Below are 19,228 nucleotides of genomic sequence, written 5' to 3' on the forward strand. Positions count from 1 at the left end.
TAGAAAGCTTACGTTTCTCAGTGCCAAATTTGAGCTGCAGTTGGTTGAGCAAGAACTACAACTTGAGCAAAGTGAAATTTTATAGGGTGTCAGATGAAAATGCAACAGAGAACTAGTTACAGATAAGTAAGAGAGACTGTGTGACAAACAATGGGAACACGATGTAGACTTTTACTGTATAAACATTCACTGCATTTCCAGATTTCAATTGAAGACTGCCCTTGGGAAAAGAAGAAAAATGTTTTTATTTTACTTTTTTTGCAGAGGCCTCCAGGAATCTGCCCCATCCCTTAGCAAACTGTTGGCAGCCTCCAATCCAATTTGAATGGTCCACCTGGAAATTATTGCTCATTGAGAAATAATTGTTTGGTCTTTAGTAGTATTCTATAGTCTTTATGACAGGAGTGCCTGGCGTGCTCTGGTCCATGGGGTCACGAAGAGTCAGACACGACTAAACGACTAAACAACAACAACAACATAGTCTTTATGGTAGACAAAATGCTTGGTTCCACTTCTGGAAAACTTCAGTAGTTTCCTCACTCCTCTGCTACCTGTTTAATTTAATGATTTCCAAATTAGAAATTCTTCATTCATTGTTGCAGGTTCATTGTGTTTGTCCACCACCACAAAAACGTCTTCTCAGTGCAAGGAACATAATTGGGTCATTGGATTATTCTAGGTGCAATTTCCATCCAAATACGATTGGCTATGGCACCAAGCACAGTTACAAAACACCATAGTCCAGATATAGGGGACTAGTATACCAATGATAATAAAACAGCATCTAATATTTTAGAGCACTTGTTTCTCATGATCCAGTACCGGGTCACAAATCTGAGTTAGGTAATAACAGAAGCATACAGTAGCTTTTTATGGCATTACATTTTCTTGTTTTTCTCAAATTTGGTTTCCACTTGTTTTCAGAGAGCTAATCTAAGCAGAGGTTTAGGGTCAGAGTTTTCCTTCTCCTAGGTGGGCTACCTTCCTAGGTTGATGAACTCAATCTGCCCCACCTTGGGGCGTTAGGGAAGGATTAATACTTCTGTTGGGGGGCACGTCATGTTCCTTCTGGGGTAGCTTATGCACCTTTGGTCTTCACCCTGCACTAAGCTTTCACCTGTGGCTCCTAGAAGCTGTCAGCATGCAACAGTGGCTGCACCTCTGGAACGCCTTTGACTGGCTGGCTGTACCAGGTGAGGGTAGCCAATGCATCTCAAACCATCGGTGAGTTAGGGACTTTCCTTGCATGTCAAAACAGGCTCTGGTGGATTGAGCAGACAAGACCAATAATGAGTCCAGTGGTCAAGAAGACGGTTTTTGCACGTGCTGTAGAGGGAAGTGACGGGCAGATAGAGCTCCCAGCTTCTCTGGCCATTGGCCATGCTTGCTAAGGCTGATGCAAGCTGTACTTCAACAACATCTGAAGGATTACAGGTTCCCCACACCTGCTATAGAAGCTCTCTGTCAATTGCTGTTAGTTAACAGGTTCCTATTAATATATTTGCTTTTGTGGTTGCAGCTTTCAGCAGAAGAGTTCTGCAGAAGGTACTTACTGAATCTGTAGCATGATTGCTTCTGCCCTTTGGATTTATTCCTTTTGTGCATTTCCCCAGCCAGGGACTGCTTCCCCGCTCCTTCCCCCCATGGCAGCAGCAGGAGGGGAGAAGCCAGCCATTGAAACTCCTCCCACTTTGAACATGGGGGGCACCCTCTCCCCAATAATATGGGTTGAAGCGCTTGGCCCCTAGGAGATGGCACCCCTGATGGCATATGACGTCTTCTGCTGTTTTCTTTAGATTCTCTCTTAGAAGTTCCATTTTTGTAGGATATGACAGTCTTTTCCAGGCTTGGTTTGGGAATGAAGAGATGGCACTTGATTCCATGTTTCTAATAGAAGGTGCTATCCTAATAATAAAGACTGCCACACCCAGCCATAACCACTGAGAATAGGAAATTTCAAACGTCTTTTCTCTTGACTCCCTCTGCCAATGAGACAAGGTGAGGGATAACTTCAACTCATTTGTTTAAAAAGCACTGGAAAGTTCGAATAGATATTTTATTTCAGTTGATATCTCACAGAGATGTTCTTTCAGTAAATAAATATCAGAGGTGGGGAAGGAAGCATTGGTGATATGCTGATTTGTTAGAATTTATATCTGCAGGAAAGAGAACTCTGAAAGAGACTAAATTTAGATACTTTCCAGCGTGTACAGTGTGAGGTGCAGGGTAGATGTACCTTCTGCTTATGTGCATTGTAAGTAATAGGATATGACAGACCATATCAGAGAAGAGGTGCTGATTAATGAGCAGCTCAGGAAAGGAGGTCAACAAGTGATGAAGGGTCACAATCCAATTTATGAAAGGGGGAAAGAGGAGAATCAAAGCATTAGTATGAGGAGTTAAGTAGAAAGGCCATTAATCAGCATTGCCTTTATAAAATACCAAAATGTTTTTGCTGACTTTATTCCCTTTGCAAGTCAACACTGCATATGAAAATATGAGCATATAAAACTTCATCTTCAAGGACCTCAGTGCTATACAAAAGAGAACATCTATTATGAAAAGTAGAAAAATTATTATTGTATTTTTAGAAGTTATCCTTGCTGGAACCACACATGAATGATTGTATGCCTCATTGATACGAGATTCAGAATTTGTACAAGAATATCTGCACATGTTTTCACTTCTGTGTAAAGGCAAGAGTTCTTTGGTGTCAGGCTCTTCTTAACTCATTCATGGTATGGCAAGTAACTAGAACAGGTTCAATCCCTGGCATCTCCAATTAAAATAATAATATAGCAGGCAATGTTAAAGACTTCTGCAGAGACCCTGCAGAGCTACTGAAAGTCAGAGTAGACAATACTGCACTAGATGGACAAAGCATAAGTCAGCTTCCTATGTTTCTGAGTTTGGGAGCTTTATTTCTTTCTGTAGCATGCTTTGCCTTTCTTTTTTCTTTTTAAAATAAATTTTATTAAAGATCTCTTAGTTTACAAAAATACGTGCATTGTCTCTTTTTTTCAAGTTGTGTTTTCTACAGATCAGTTACATTTGTTGTGAGACATGAGTGTTGCATACAGTATTAGCTTGGGAAGAAAAGAGGGGGAAAGGGGGGAGGGGGTTTATAGGGTAAAGTGGGGTGACAATGCTTCTATTTTTCTGCTTAGTGTATGTGTGGGGTTTTGTGTCAGTGTCACTTGTGTGGGTTTTCTTTCTATTCACTTGTTATATTTCCTTGGTGGTGAAAGAGGTTGGGGGTGACCTAGGGTGTGGTAAGTTGTCTTTGGTTAGCTGTGTTGAGATTTGTTTATGTGTGTGAGTGCATGAGAGGGTGGGTTTTTAGGTCAGGTTAGCCATATTGATTCATATGCTGTCAGCAGATTCTTGTTGTTGTCTTGTTGGGCTATGTATACGATAAAGGAGAACCATTCCGGGGTGAAGGTGTCTTCTTCTATTTGTCCCCATGTCAGTTTCAGTTTATTGGTTAGTTTTTCTAGTAAGGCTGTTTCCCTACGCTGTATTTTTTTTTATATTTGGTTGGAAGCCACCCAGAGTAGCTGGGGAGATCCAGTCAGATGGGCAGGGTATAAATGATTTATTATTATTATTATTATTATTATTATTATTATTATTACTATTACTATTGCTATTTGATACCATTGGTCCATGTTTACCCTTGACAGGTCTCTCCAGTGTCTGGCTATGATGTTTCTGGCTGCTGAGAGTAGATAGGTTATGAGCTCTTTATAATGTGAGTGGGCATTATTATTTTGGAAGATGTTCAGTAGGGCCAGTTTTGGGGTGACTTCTAATAGTTGTTTAGTTATTTTGCTTATTTCTTGTATGACTGATGTCTAGAAGAGTTGGATTTTGGGACATTCCCCCCACATGTGGAGGTATGTGGCTGTGGAGGTGCATCCTCTCCAGCATTTTGGTGAGGGGTTGTAATTGTGGAGATATAGTTTGTTGAGGTTTCTGGTTATTTATACCCCTAGGTATCTGTACTTGGTGCGGCAGTTTTATCTTAGTGATGTTGGCAAATTCCTAGTTAAATGGGGGAGTGAAACACATAGCCTCAGATTTTGCACAATTTACTTGTAGGCCCAATACCATTGCAAATGTGTTGAGTTCTTTGGTTAGGGTGGTTGCTGTGTTTGTGGGATCTGGTGTTGTGACCATCAGGTCGTCTGCAAAGAGCCCTAGTTTATAGGTTCTGCCTTTTATTTCCACTCCCTTGATGTCTGTGGTTGCTCAGATTTGGACTGCTAGAGGTTCCAGAGCCAGAATGAATAGAAAGGGAGACAGTGGGCATCCTTGTTTTGTGCCTCTTTGGATTGCTATGGAATTAGAGTCCATACTGTCAGTCCTGCATTTTGCTGAGGCATGGGAGTAGATTTGTTTGAGGATTTGTAAGAAGATGGGACCAAATTTCATGTTAGTTAATACTGCTGATAGGTATTTCCATTCAAGGCAATCAAAAGCTTTGAAGATGTCTAGGGACATAATTGTAAGTGGGAGTTTAGTTGCCTTGCTGTGTTCGATCAGATTCAGTAGTTTCCTAATGGGGTCTGTTACGTTGTGACCAGAGACAATACCTTTCTAAAGGGACATTGTAAATAAGGAAAAGATTGGCATTCACAGTTTCTGTTATGCTTTGCCTGCACTGTACATCCAAATCTAACTAAGATTCCCACCAACCTCCGTAAGCTAATATTCAATGCACAGGGAAGAGCATTAGAACTTGGATATATTTGGATTCTGCACAATCCAATTAGAAACCTGAGAATTACTTTGCTGAATCTCAGTGCAAAGTTCATCTTGGCCAGCAGTCCATCTCCAACAGTGACTAGCCAATTGTTCCTTAGAAATTTCCAAACAAGGCTTCTTAAGAATGCCCATCCTTTTTTGTTTGCTCACATTATGGCATTTAGAAGTATATCACCACCATGATAAATAGCTATGGATACCATGAATATGTCCAGTTGTTGTAAGGTTATCTAACCAACACTGGTCACCACTTGTTGTAATGTATTCCTTAAGTTAATTGTGCATTGGCTGAAGAATGACTACTTCTTTTTCTATCCCAGAATTATTACCAGTAGTGTTATGACTCACTTGTATCTAGAATAATTTAGTATGATTTACAAACTGTTTACCCTGATTCCAGATCATTTACAAATAACTCACTTATACTTCATTTTGTTTCTTTCCAGTACAGGCACAGCTTTTCTCTGCCCCAATGAATGTCTGCGCTAGGTCTAAAACTTGGAGTGATTTACCTGAAGAGTGATACCATCAAGAAACCACTGTAAGTTAACTATGCATCCTACGTAAAAATGTTGAGCAAAAAATGAATTTTGCAGAGAATTACAAGCTATCATATACTTCCCCCCAATTATTGGGGGAATTTGAGTAGGTATACATATATATATATAAAAGCTGCAGTAGTGTTGCATTTTTGGTTTCCAGTTTTTATTCTTCCTATGGAGGGAGTTTTTCAGATTTCTGTTTGCTGTAGGCAAATTGAGTAAGGTTCTTAAGACTGTTCATAGATGCATTCCGTGTTCAATCATTAGAAGCAGTCATGAACATGTGCTGATTAAAAAGAAAAGAGTAGGTTAACACACTTCGGAGGAATTCAAAGTTCAAGCTATTATGATTGTTCCATCAGCAAAAACATTTCTGCTTACCAGATGGAATGATCTCCCCTCCGCCTGCCTCCAGAGCCAATATGGAAGGCAAGAGTGGGGAAAGCCCCATGGCACTAGCACTCTGCCCTCCTGTGGTTTCCAGCAACCGGTATTCAGAAGCAGACCACCTTCAGACATCTGAAGGCAGCCCTGTTTAGGGAAGTTTTTAATGTTTGAAGTTTTATTCTGTTTTTTGGTTTCTATTGGAAGCCGCCCAGAGTGTCTGGGGCAACCCAGCCAGGTGGGCGGGGTATAAATAAATTATTATTATTATTATTATTATTACTACTACTACTACTACTACTACTATTACTACTACTACTATGGAAGCAGAGTATAGCCATCATGGCTAGTAGCCATTGATAGCTGCCTCCTCTATGTCCAGTCCTCTTTTAAAGCCATCCAAGGTGCTTGCCATCATTGCCTCCTGTCGGAGCAAATTCCATAATTTAATTATGTGCTACGTGAATAAGTACTTTTTTAAAAAATCTGTTCTGAATCGTCTAACATTCAACTTCATTGGATGTCCACGAGTTCTAGTGTTTTGGACCTCTATACTCTTGATTTACACTTCATTTCATCTGATACTGAAAAGATCTCCTTGCCTTTTCCTCAAATACACTGCTACTTAAACTTTCTTTTATTAAGAACGTTTCCTGTTTGCTTGTTCCTTGTGGACCACTACATTTTTTCAGCAATGCCACATAGGAGAATGCTTGGGAGGTTTCTGATTTAAAACACCAGTGTAATTGTATGGGATGAAGGGAAGGGGGATTTATATCTGTTCTGAATAATAGTGTCTCCACTTGATTGCTAAAAGCCTCAGAGACATGGAACGTGTACAAGCATAGCAATGCCTACCTACTACCTGGCAACAATTCCCTTTCCCCTTCACCTCCATGCCACATCAGGGTGGAGAAAGCATGGAGTTCTAATTCATCATTTGTCCCTGTTTGACCCAGAAATGGCCTCTGGTATTTTCCTCTATTGTTTTTGCTGTGGTCAAAGTGCATACCAGCAGTGGTTTGCATACTATGAATCGCTGCTTTAATGTACTGACTGAAAGTCCTTTTTGCCTGGCTTCTCTTAATTTTGCTGCCGCCGTCAAAAGAGCTTGATTCCTACAGTAGTTATAAGATGCTAGTCTGAACAACTCTTTGGTCCCTGTTCAGGCTTGATCTTTATACTTGTTTGGTCAGGTTGCCATGGAGAAGTGTCTGGTCTTTGCTGAGTTTGTGGTGTCTCTGAGTTAAGTATTACCTATCTGGAGGGAACTCACAGTCAGAGTTGTCTTTTCTCTCATCTATGAAGGGTTACATTTTGAAATAATTGGGAATGTATGTCAAAATGGAGCTGCAATACTTGGCTTGACTTACCCATTAATTTCTGCTCAGCGGAGGTTTAGAGTCAGACTTTATCTAATCTTCAAAAGTAAATTCAGAATTTACACTATATAGTGTCAAGCTGTTAAGAATGTCCAGGAGTAAACATTCTGATCCATGTTCAGAATCAAGTCTTTGTTTTAGAAGCACATTTTAAAAACACATTCATGTTGTATCAGACAGATGGGATATTTTAGCAGCTGATCAAATAAAATTTGCATGTCTGTTGGAAACCAGAGTTGGATGCTTTAATTTTTGTTAGCACTATATGGTTATATATTTAGAGAAAAGTAACCCAACATCACCCACTAAGGAGGGAAGTCATCAGGGTTGTCTGAATGCTGAACTAAACACAAACACACACACATACACATTTTCTGCCAATATATTATATATCAAATGAAGCAGATTTGCAATATTTGCTGTTTTAGCATAATTCATTTCAATTCTGCTAGTCATAGGAAGCAGCAAGGAACTGTTTTGGGTACTAAGGGTTGGCCTCTTGACCTTGTAGATCCTGATCCCCTCTGGCTTTGGGGATATACCAAACATTATCAACATGTTACAGCCATAAGGACTAGAACAGTGTTTCTCAACTGGTGAGGCAACCCCCCCCCCGAGGGGGGGACATACAAATATTTCAAGAGGGGCGTAAGTGTTTCTAAAAATATGCACAATGTATGTAAAATATTATAATAATAATTAAGTCACAATATTTCAATAACATTGTTAGGGAAGTCTGGTTTGAAGGAGGTATGAGATTTTTATGTTGGCTGAAAGGAGGCATGAGTTTTTAAAAGTTGAGAAACTCTGGGCTATAAAATTATCCTTTTGTTGAGAAAGATTTACAGGATGCTGAATTCTATTTCAAGTACTAAGTTTTGTGCCTTTCCTTGTTTGGAATCACAAAGTGCAACCCTGTCATAATGCTTGAAAATGAGTATAGGGTGATAGTTAAAAGCAAAAATCTTCAATAAAAACGGAGATAATAGAACATTTAAAAGCATGGAGTTGACAATGCCCCAAAATGTGCTCCTTTCTCTCTCTGAAACATATGCCAACTAAACCACAACTCACTGCAATCCTTGATTAGTTGTAAGAGAATATGGTACATATATAGAAGAAGAATAAAAAAACAGAAGGCATCATTTTTAATTGAAAACTATTGACATTTTATGGGATTTTGTAAGAAGAGCAACAGCAACTGAGGAAAAGCTCAACAGATTGTTTTAACTAGGAATATTTCAAAGTGCTAAATATATACTGTTTGGTTAAATGATGATTAGCAAATTTAAGAACAATTTTTACAAATATTTGAAGTGTGTACCTATAAACGGGTAAAAGGCTACTGAAAGTGGTGTACAAAGAATAATAAGATAATTTTTAAAAAATGCAGAGAAAACTGCCCAATACTGGTATCTGGAATACTCAGATAGAGCAGCTAAAACGCTGTGCTCGTCACTTCCTAAAACCATAGGAAATATGGAGGGTGGGGGGAGAGGGAGAAGAGTCCATTGAGCAAATAGAAATCCTCGCATTGTTGGAACGTTCACATAACACTACTCTGTACACAACCCAGTGCATAACACAGGAACACAGAAGTGATTTAATCTAAAAGCCTATCTTAAAGCAGTGTTAGTTCGAAAGCACGTCAAAGTACAAGTAGATAAATAGGTACCGCTCCGGCGGGAAGGTAAACTGTGTTTCCGTGCGCTGCTCTGGTTTCGCCAGAAGCGGCTTAGTCGTGCTGGCCACATGACCCAGAAAAACTGTCTGTGGACAAACATCGGCTCCCTTAGCCAGTAAAGCAACTTTCCCAAAGATTCACATTTAAATATGTATTTCTGGGCCTATGATATCTCAAAATAACTCTCTCTCTCTCTCTCTCTCTATATATATACACACACACACCCCTCAAACATTAAAAACCTCCCTGTACTGGGCTGCCTTCAGATGTCTTCAAAAAGTCAGATGTTTCTCTCCTTGACATCTGATGGGAGGGTGTTCCACACGGCAGACGAAACTGCCAGGGTAGCGAAGAATTGCATCACAACATTTAGAGAAGAGCAAAATCCAAATGATAGCTACATTCCAAGCAACGCATTGGTCCAGGAGGTTCAGATCAGTTCAGTTCAAATTGAAAATTGGAAAATTCTTCAAGTTCCCATAACCAAACATATCATAGGACTCAGGAGCAAGTATACAATCAGAAACTCAGGGGCAGCCCAGACTTTAGAATGGGGTCAAATCCAGCCAAGATACATGACAGGGCAGGGTGTAGGGTAGGTGCTCAGGGTTTGGGGAAATAATATCATGCACCCCTCCAATGAAAACTAAGCCAGTGCATGTAAATTTCCATCAGATTAACATAGGACCTTGTTTATTGAAAAATTCCAGAGCATAGGTAGTTGGAAGTAGAGAACAGACGTTGCATTAGCCTGTGGCAGCAAAGCAGGCTAAAGTCTTATGGCACTTAACTTGGCATAGCCTTCATTCAATGTGATTAAGTGGTAGTGCTGTGGTCTAAACCACTGAGCCTCTTGGGCTTGCCGATCAGAAGGTCAGCAGTTTGAATCCCTGCAACAGGGTGAGCTCCTGATGCTCGGTCCCTGCTCCTGCCAACCTGGCAGTTCAAAAGCAAACCCAAAAGTGCAAGTAGATAAATAGGTACTGCTCTGGCAGGAAGGTAAACAGCGTTTCTGGGCACTACTCTGGTTTCGGTTTTCCGTTGCGCCAGAAGCGGCTTAGTCATGCTGGCCACATGACCCGGAAAAACTGTCTACGGACAAACACCGGCTCCCTCGGCCAGTAAAGCAAGATGAGTGCCGCAACCCCAGAGTCATCTGCGACTGGACTTAACTTCAGGGGTCCTTTACCTTTACCTTTTTTAGTCTACCAAGATTGACGTTGCAATAAACATGTTAGGACAGGATTCAACTAAGTTATTGTGTGTGTGGAATGAAGTCAACTCGCACAAAGGGATTCCCCTGCTCCCCTTAATCTGACGTGGAGTGTTGGCGAGACCCCCAGATCTCCATGCTGGAGGGCACACAGGAGGAGGAGAGGGGTGAAAGTCCCACTGCATAAGCAGACCTTGTTCCCCATGTGCATACTCCATTTAGTGCTACCTTGAATGCCACACTTAGTCTTCAAGGTAACACAAGCTTTTTGTTTTGTTTTGTTTTGTTTTGTTTTGTTTTGTTTTGTTTTGTTATACTTGCATCCCACCTAGCTAGAAATATGTTTTAGACTTGTATAGTAATTTATTCTTTTTTTTAAAGCCTCAAAGTGATTTACAATGTTCATAATGCAATACAATATGATAAAAACATTAAAACAATGCACAAGAGTAGTGCAATAATCTTTTTTAACACACACACCAAAGCCTTGGTGACTTCAGTTTGCAGGTAATCTTGGCATGAAAAACCTCAGTGTTTGCCCGGTATTCCTCTTGGCTGTGTGGATGCTAGGTTTTCTTTTGATGTAGTCAAGCAACATGCTTATTTACTCCATCTGTTTACCCAGTCCCTTCTCTTTTCTTTACCATGGCTTTTAAAGGAAAGGAGAAGAAGGGAATATTTATTTGCTCTGCCAATTTGCTTTACTTGAGCTTTCATTTTCCGGCTGAGCAGAAGCTTCATTGGGCTGTATAATTTTAACACTTAGGGCAAAGATTCATTTTTTATTTTTTTTTAAGGGAGCTTAGCAGACTAACCTCTGGCAGGGTGACCAGGAGGAAGATTCTAAAGGAAGTTCTCTCTGTTTGTAATGCAGCCTTGCTCTAGCTGGTCCTCTGCTGCCCTCTGAAGGCTTAGTGCTGCAATTGGCAGCCACCAAGGTTTCACAAGAACTTTCACATGCTGTGCTCTCTCAAACATACCAGGCTTATATAATTTCTTTATATAACCAGAGACAATGTTCTTGATTAATAGAAAAGTGGCTTTGCTCCCTATTGTGCGATAAGGTGCTTTCCTGAATATTTCTTCATTTCTGAATCCTTTACAGTACAAAATTGTTTTTCTCACACTTTTGTGGGAGAAAACGTTTTATGAGGGGAAAGGGGAAGCAGAAAATAGAATCGTTTTCTAAGATAAATGGCTTTGTTTTTAATGAATCTGTGCTTTTTCCGATTATAATTTTTTTCTCCTTGCACTACAGATTTTGTATGAAGGTTTTCATTCCAGATTCCCTCATATTTGAATTTTATGTAACTTCACTAATAAATATGTCATGATATTTGTGCATATGTGTGTTAGCTATTTACTTCTTCACACAGCGCTTAAACTATGGAACTTGCTCCCACGGGAGGCTGTGATGGCTTTAAAAGAGGAGTAGACAAATTTGTGGAGGACAAGGCTATAAACAGCTACTAGCCACAATGGCTATGTTTTGCCGTCACTGTCAGAGGCATAATGCTGTGAATACTAGTTGTTGGGAATCACAGGTGGACAGAATGCTGTTGTACAGTTTGCAGGATTCCTACCGGCGTCTGGTCAGCCACTGTGAGAACAGGATGCTGGGCTCGATGGGCCATTGGCCTGATCCAGCAAGCTTGTTCTATGTTCTTATATGCAGACAACTCAAATATCTACTAGTTGTATAGGTTTACCTGCCTTTTACCATCTCGCCACAATTACCAGCGTGTGTTTCTCGCCCCTTAACATTTCTGGTCAAATTATTTTGTGTTAGCTGTTGAAGAAAAACAATTCAACCTGTAAATCAAAAGAAAAAATTGAGCTGGACCCATGTTTTTAAATATTCTGTTATCCAGCATTTATTGTTGTTTGTTATTTTCTCAGCCCTTGGAAAATTGTGGGTTTTTTCCTCATTTTGTTAAAACTGAACATTATTGTTGAGTTCATTTTCTTGTTTTTATCATTCCAACTCAAGTCTGTATCTTTTCTGCTTTTAATCTCTTCTACAACCTGATCCTGTGCAGGAAGCACAAAGTACTAGTTTTCACAGAAACGTTTGTCTTTGAAACCTACCCTTCCATCATATGGCATTGTATTTCTGATTTTTACTTCAGTGTTCCCATCCTCAAAAGATGCCTTATCCATAGTCCTCTTCAAACTTTCTGGATCTTTCCAAGCAAACATAAAAGAATTTGCTTTTATATTTGCTAAAGCAGTATCAACATTTATCCAGAGCATTTTATCTTCATCCCCGCTTTACAGATATAAGGATAGGGATAAATTTACAGCAGGGTATTTTTAAAGAAAGATGGTGTGGTGCTTTTCCTGATATTTTGGGACATGTGAACCCCAGTTCTAAAAAGTAAGATAGGGCACAACTCTGAAACAGAACAGATTTTAAAACAAAACGTGCTAAAATGGCATGTTTAACAACTTCAAAATGGCACTGGAAGTGGGGAAGGCTTTCGTCACATATTTATTTGAATACTTGCCTGGGTGCCATAGGTGACAAGGAATTCCACTGAGAGTTCGTAGAATTACTGAGTGCGTGCATTGGTGGAAAAGGGGTGGATTGCTGTCTCTTCTCTGCCTGCTTGCTGGTTTCCATGCTCAACACTGAGAAAGGCAAACTTGACTGAGTAGGGATAAATTGTTCCATCCCTTTTCCACAAACCCATTGTATATCTGAGCAGCTGCTGAGGAAAAAAAGGTCCATGGGAAACTAAGCATGCTGGCAGATAATGGATGGAGGGATTCATTCCTTCTCCACCAGGCTACTTGGCAGTGAGGAACATTTGGCCCTCCTGCTGGTGTTAGATTCCATCAATCCAAGCCAGTATGGCTAGTGTAGACTTCCCCTTACCTTTTAAGTACTCAATCTTGTTCTGATCTTAAAGGAGAAGACTCATAAAGGTTTTTAAAGGCTTCTTCTGCTTCCCTTTTCAGTTCCTGATTTCTGCAACAAAGTGCTTTAAATCAGTCTTGTCACTTCCATTAGAAGCACGGGGACTTTCTTAAAGTGACCCTAGCTAGATGACCCACTTCTGTTGGGGGTGGAGTAGCAGGTGTGGCTGGGGCTTCATATGAAAATCAATAACTATTCAACAGTGAAAACAGCTGGTGCTTTATTTCTTAAGGAAGCACACAAACTGGTAAGATGTACCCGTGCCCAAGAGTATTCACCTGCTAAGTTCCACAGATTTATTCAGAAAGTTTTTGGTTTTTTTTACAGGCCAACACAAAGGGGTTTTTTGTTTGCATCCTCAGTCTTGAAAAGTTACTGTTAATTATTATTATTATTTACTACCCTAAGAATATATTGATAATAAACGTCTGTCCCGTTTAGCTAATAAGTTCAAAGAATCTATATTCCCTAAATGATTATGACAGCCATTTTTCAACCTAAATATTGTCTTCATGAAAACTGTTACTGACTAAAATAAGTGTGACCACAGCTGCCTAGTTCTCTAAATTAAAGTGGATGCCACACCAATTTCAAATCAGTAGGCACCAACTTATTTCAGTCCCTAATGTCCACTTTTAAGCAAGCCACATTCACCATCGCATCTGTGAAAATATGTTATTAAAATTCACTCCATTCCACTTGCTCCAATGACCTGGTGGTGGTAGTAAAAAATGTACTAGTGTCAAAGCAATAAATAAATAAACCGATGGTCACCTTTCCCATGCTCACAGATTCACCTCAAAAGTGTGCTGCGTAACAATCTCAACTAAGGGAGCCGTGGTTTCTTGAAACAAGCCAGGATAAAACCATAGTTTCATATCCAGGCAGTTCAGAAACCACAGTTTAAACAAGCTGAAGTGAGTTCAGACATAAGAGGAAGCTGTGGTGTGTTTAGAAATGGGAGCTTAAAATTCAAATCTCCTCTTTGCGGTCACACAAGGAGAGGGGAGAGAGAAGTGTGCAAACTTGAGGTTCATGTAGGCTTGTTCACATAGCAGGGAAGCCATGCTTTCCCATTAGGTCTGAACCAACCCGTAGTGTCCAGCTGGCTTTGTTTCCTACTGCAGAACAAAGATAATATGAACTGTTCTTCAGAGGTGCAATCAGTTAATAATAGTAGTAGCAGTAATTGCTTTGGACTAATTAGATTGATTATAGTAATAGAATATGCATAATATTTTTCCCTCCAAGCTGTTATTGGAGGGTGGATAGTAGTTGTAAGAACCACGCTGTTGCACCAATTGTTAATGAAGTACAATTCTAGCAGTGGTATTTACTCTGATGTTTAAAAAATAATACAGTGGTACCTTGGGTTAAGTACTTAATTCGTTCCAGAGGTCCGTTCTTAACCTGAAACTGTTCTTAATCTGAAGCACCACTTTGGCTAATGGGGCCTCCTGCTGCCACTGCGCCACTGCTGCACGATTTCTGTTCTCATCCTGAAGCAAAATTATTAACCTGAGGTAATATTTCTGGGTTAGCAGAATCTGTAACCTGAAGTTAACCTGAAGCATATGTAACCCAAGGTACCACTGTAATGAGAGAATGGTACAGTATCACATTTCCACTAATGTAAATGTGGAGTTTGTAGGAAAAAAATTGTCCATTTTTCCTTAAAGAATTATCAGTGCAATGAACTACCCACTGAATTAATTGGCAAAGCTCCTATTGACTATAAATTTCATATTTATTAGTAAGAATGTTCTTTATTGTGTCTGTTTTTAAAATATAGTCATATATCTTGAAAGGAGTGTTGTTTTAATTGATTGCATTGGAAATACATCAATGCAGACCACTAAAATGCAAGGTTATATTGTGCTGTACTGGAATAACCTTCTTCATCCCAGTTCTCAAGTGTAGCATCATACTATGTGGATTGCCATGGAAACTACTTGGGCTCTCTATGTCTGCTTCCTTACATAAGCATGGCAAATAGTGTGCAATAAGAAGCAATTTTAGCAACTGAACAGAGGATTGGCTTCAGACCCTTACTTCATGTACCACTGTGTAGTATGAACTAGCATTTTTTGTTACACCAATGTGCAATGGCTTTGCAATTTGCAATATCATATGCAAAAGTAGATAGAGCTTCTGTGCTTTTCAAGATTGTGTGAAGTGGAACCTTTGGCAGGCACTACTTATGTAGGAGTGAGAAAAACTGCACCTGCTAATATTCTTCCCTTTATGCAACTATTAAAGGTGCAAGAATCTTTCATCCTTTACACCACTGTGCCTTTATACTCTGGGTCCATACTTATTCTATTTTCTCCTGGAATAGCTGCTGTTTACTATTTCACCTTTTATGGCCCATTTGATTCCCAGTGTGGCCAGTTCCTGAGTGGAAGCAAGTGGGTTTTTTTTCTTAACAGCTTTAAGAAAGGCAGGGACTAGCAAGTTCTCTGAGCAGGTTTCAGAGTGTCCCATGAGCAGACTTGAGAGTGAAACATAAAGCAGAGATGCCATTTTACTGGTTGATCTTGGTATCAAGCACCTTCTGCTTCAGCATAATTTATTTTTTAAAATATAAAGAATTATGCTACACTTTAGAAATCACTTGCAGGGAAATAATTTTATCTAAAATTCAAAGTGAATGGAAGGTAATCTAAATCCGAATTCCAACCAAGAAGCTCAGTGATGGCCTTGACTGCATCTTTGGCAAAGTTTTTGTCATTTGAGAAATGATAGGATGCGTGTGTGACAGTGCAATGAGCTCTAACTGTGGTGGGGAACCTGTTACCCTCCCAATGTTATTTGACTCCAACTCTCTTCACCCCCAGGACCATATTTCCCCCAGCCCTGCTCTCCGCTAGTAAAAATAACTAAACTACATGTTTGTTGCCTATGTTACAACATGTGGCTTTTGCTCCTATACATCTTCATCTAGGTGTGATCAGTTTAATGAAGATTTCTGGCATACATAAAATCATGCTCACTATTTTGAGACATTTTGGTTGGTAATAATAACTATTGTGGCTATTGCCATGCTGTGATTAATAATAATAATAATAATAATAATAGGATGTTATTTTTTTAGCCACTGGTTTTCAGTAGTATCTGAATAACCTAAACCAGTGGATCAGGTTTGTCCTTCTGTGAACTCCTCAAAAATACTATTGCATGTTTTTGAATGGCATGTTTTTAATATGATACATTGATCATTGTATCTGAGTAAATACGAGAACTGGCACCTTTCCAAATAAGAAGTATTCAGAAGAGGATTCCTCCGTATAAGTTAGCCACAAAAAAGAGCTTTCTCTTAACAATTCTAAAAATGCTGTTTCCTGCATATGCAACAAGTTCCTTCAAAGGTCTCTTTGTTTGTTTTCAGGAAGAAACCCAAGACAGCTGAAAAACAGAAAGAGCCTGAGGAGAATGAGATTACGCAGACGGGTGCATACAGCGCCAAGTCAGGCCTTCCCTGCCTGAACTTTGAAACTGTCCCATCTTTGAGCCCAGCTCTCATCCATTCATCACATTCAGCAAGAAACCTGCACGCACACACAGGGTCACCTGATTGTGAGTACAATACTGCAGTTGTGGGGTATCGGTGTATATACTGAAACATGTTCTCCCGGGTTTCCTAGCATCAACCCATACTGTCAAAACAAAGACCTCCTCACTCAGATTATTGGATTTTTCAGGACATATGAATTATTCATAAAGACAGACTCTGATCTGTAGGAAGTAACTTTTAATGAATTCATTTTCATTCATATCCAGACCATATTATTCATTTGTTTAGCTATATGGAAAACTCAGGAGCAAGTGCTGAATATTATTGTTATTATTAGACTTAATTTATTAATTGCCTTCTAAACCACTGTTTCTAAGGTGATTTAAACATAAAATAATAAATCTAAAAACACCAGTGCAACAAATACATTAAAAAAAAGATGAAAACCCTAAGAAGTGGCTACTCATTGTAAAATGGTATATAATAAAAACATACAAAACACTGTTTAGCAAAGATAGGCTGAAGCCTTTTATTATTATTATTTGAGTCATATTACTTCTCACTGGCTGTTCCATAGTTGTGGAACTTCCCTAACTTTACAAACATGTAGAAAACTCAAAAACTTTCTGATTTTGCAGATCATGAAGGAGACAGTACCTAAACACTGTTGACTTTCATACACTAAGGACTTTGTAGATCCAGATCACACACTGGGCCTTAGAAGAGTATAAAGATCCAGTGCAGATAGCAGACCTCAGTGCTGCCAGTAGCCTAACCCAGTCAGGAATTGCCTCACAACACTTTGCACAGTCCCTACTTTATGGAATCATTTTGGCAGAAAAGAACAAAGACATTTCATAATGGCCCTACATATCTACATTATCTATCTATCTGTGGTGGTAGTGATGGTACATCCCATTTCTTCCTAATCAATTCAAAACAGCTAGCAGCATTCTTATAATCAGTGCTGCTGCTACAGTATAGCATACTCAATACATTAACTGTTTATTTCAGAAAAAGATTATTTCATAAAGTTGCAGTCCAGTGCACATCTGCTTGGGAGTAAAGCTCACTGAGCAAAGTGAGACTTACTTCCAAACCTCATCTGAGCTAAAGATGTCACTCCAATCCTTTGTCCAAAACTGGATTTCCTATTCATACACTAAGATTTACTCCACTCTTTTGAACAATGGAAAACCATAATTTTGCCACCCAGAAAAAATATCATTTTCTTACGCACTATGTAGGATAGCTATATAGTGGTACCTTGGTTTTCAAATGTAATCCGTTCCAGAAGATCGAGTTCTGAAACGTTCGAAAACCCAATAGCTGACAGCTAGGCCTCAGGATCTTGCACTCAGCGGAATCCACGTGGCGTGTTCGACTTCTGAGGCATATTCAAAACCTAAAGCATTTACTTACGGGTTTACGGCGTTCGAAAACCGAAATGTTCATCAACAGACACATTCGAAAACCGAGGTACCACTCTATTACATAAGACCAGACATCAGTCTAAACTCCATACTAGCCCCTGAAATCACCCTTCTCCTTTAAGCAAGGCCAAATACCCATCCATCCAAGACATCTGAAGGCAGTCCTGTTTAGGGAAGTTTTTAATGTTTGAAGTTATATTTTGTTTTTAATGTTCTGTTGAAAGCCACCCAGAGTGGCTGGGGAAACCCAGCCAGATGGGCAGGGTAGAAATAATAAATTCTAATTCTTCTTCTTCTTCTTCTTCTTCTTCTTCTTCTTCTTCTTCTTCTTCTTCTTCTTCTTCCCCCAAAATTCACCCTGTTCATTTGGCACAAGCAGCATGCCAATCAGATCCCCATCCAAACCTCAAACATTATGCTTATCAGGCACCCATCTGAATCCCAAACTCCAGCTCTTTCCCCATGGCCAAATGATCATCTGGGTATAAAAATTATATTTTTATTTTGGTGAGACCAGATGCTCTTCTGAATCACATCCCCTGATGCATCTTAGCCTTATAGGAGAAGAATGCCATTAAAATTAAGATTTGCCGTTAAGTATCATTATTTTCAAGAGTTCTCACTTACAAGACACAGGTCATTGTCATGCTGATTTGAGAGCAATAATTGCCCTTTCCTCCTCCGCTGTAACCTGTGTATGCTAGATAATATTGATAGATACATGTGGAAGACTATGTAGGTGGAAAGGACTACAGATTTGAAATGGAAGAATCCTCTGTACTGTATGCATCCCTCCCAAATGTGGTCACTCTAGGGTGGGGTGGCCAACCATTCAGATTCCTCTCATGATGAGAGTTGCATACTAGCAGCATCTGCAGGACACCATTCTGGCTCCCCCTTCTCTAAGGATTCCACTCAAAGCATCTCTGGCTGGTTATCACTGCTATGATGTGCAAATGAAATGCTCAAGGAACTTTGCGGTGAGGTGCAGTGAAGGATTCTGCATCAAATATAGTTCTAAAACATATTCAAGAACATTCCACCACAGCTTCTCAGACAACCCGCAACTTCTGCACTGCTAGATAATGCAGTTATATAGCATTATCAACATCGTTGACATGGATTGAACCTACAAAAAAGAAAAAAGAAAACAATTGCAATTTCAGTGGCATTCTTAAGTTAAAAATTAGCGCCACTGGATTTTTCAAAACTGATGGTGCCCACCTGAAACTGCACTGTGACAGAATGATTATTTTGCCATTCTTAGATTTGAACTAAACAGAATATAGTTCAGAATTCCCCAAACTAAATATGATGGACCTGTTGCAAGTCTTTAGGTCCATTGTATGTTTAATTCAATGACTTCAACACAAGCTCTTTACTTTTATT

The 19,228-nt window shown here is 39.5% G+C and overlaps 1 protein-coding gene and 1 long non-coding RNA gene across 20 annotated transcripts in view; one reads left to right on the forward strand and one right to left on the reverse strand.

The window, feature by feature from the left end:
• Window positions 1-19,228, forward strand: part of ZBTB20 (zinc finger and BTB domain containing 20) — a 622,933-nt gene that overhangs the window by 560,401 nt on the left and 43,304 nt on the right. For all 18 annotated transcript variants that reach the window (XM_081004319.1, XM_081004316.1, XM_081004304.1 and 15 more), the window contains 2 exons: window positions 5,214-5,308; window positions 16,281-16,468. In XM_081004319.1, coding sequence (XP_080860445.1) covers window positions 5,244-5,308; window positions 16,281-16,468 — 253 coding nt within the window. In that variant the 5' untranslated portion in view covers window positions 5,214-5,243. The remainder of the gene's footprint in view (window positions 1-5,213; window positions 5,309-16,280; window positions 16,469-19,228) is intronic.
• The window catches only part of LOC308476610, a 144,510-nt gene that overhangs the window by 35,739 nt on the left and 89,543 nt on the right, over window positions 1-19,228 (reverse strand). The gene's annotated exons all lie outside the window — the stretch shown is intronic.

The sequence above is a fragment of the Podarcis pityusensis genome, assembly GCF_964106645.2.
Source record: "Podarcis pityusensis genome assembly, chromosome: 4".
Taxonomy (NCBI): Eukaryota; Metazoa; Chordata; class Lepidosauria; order Squamata; family Lacertidae; genus Podarcis; species Podarcis pityusensis.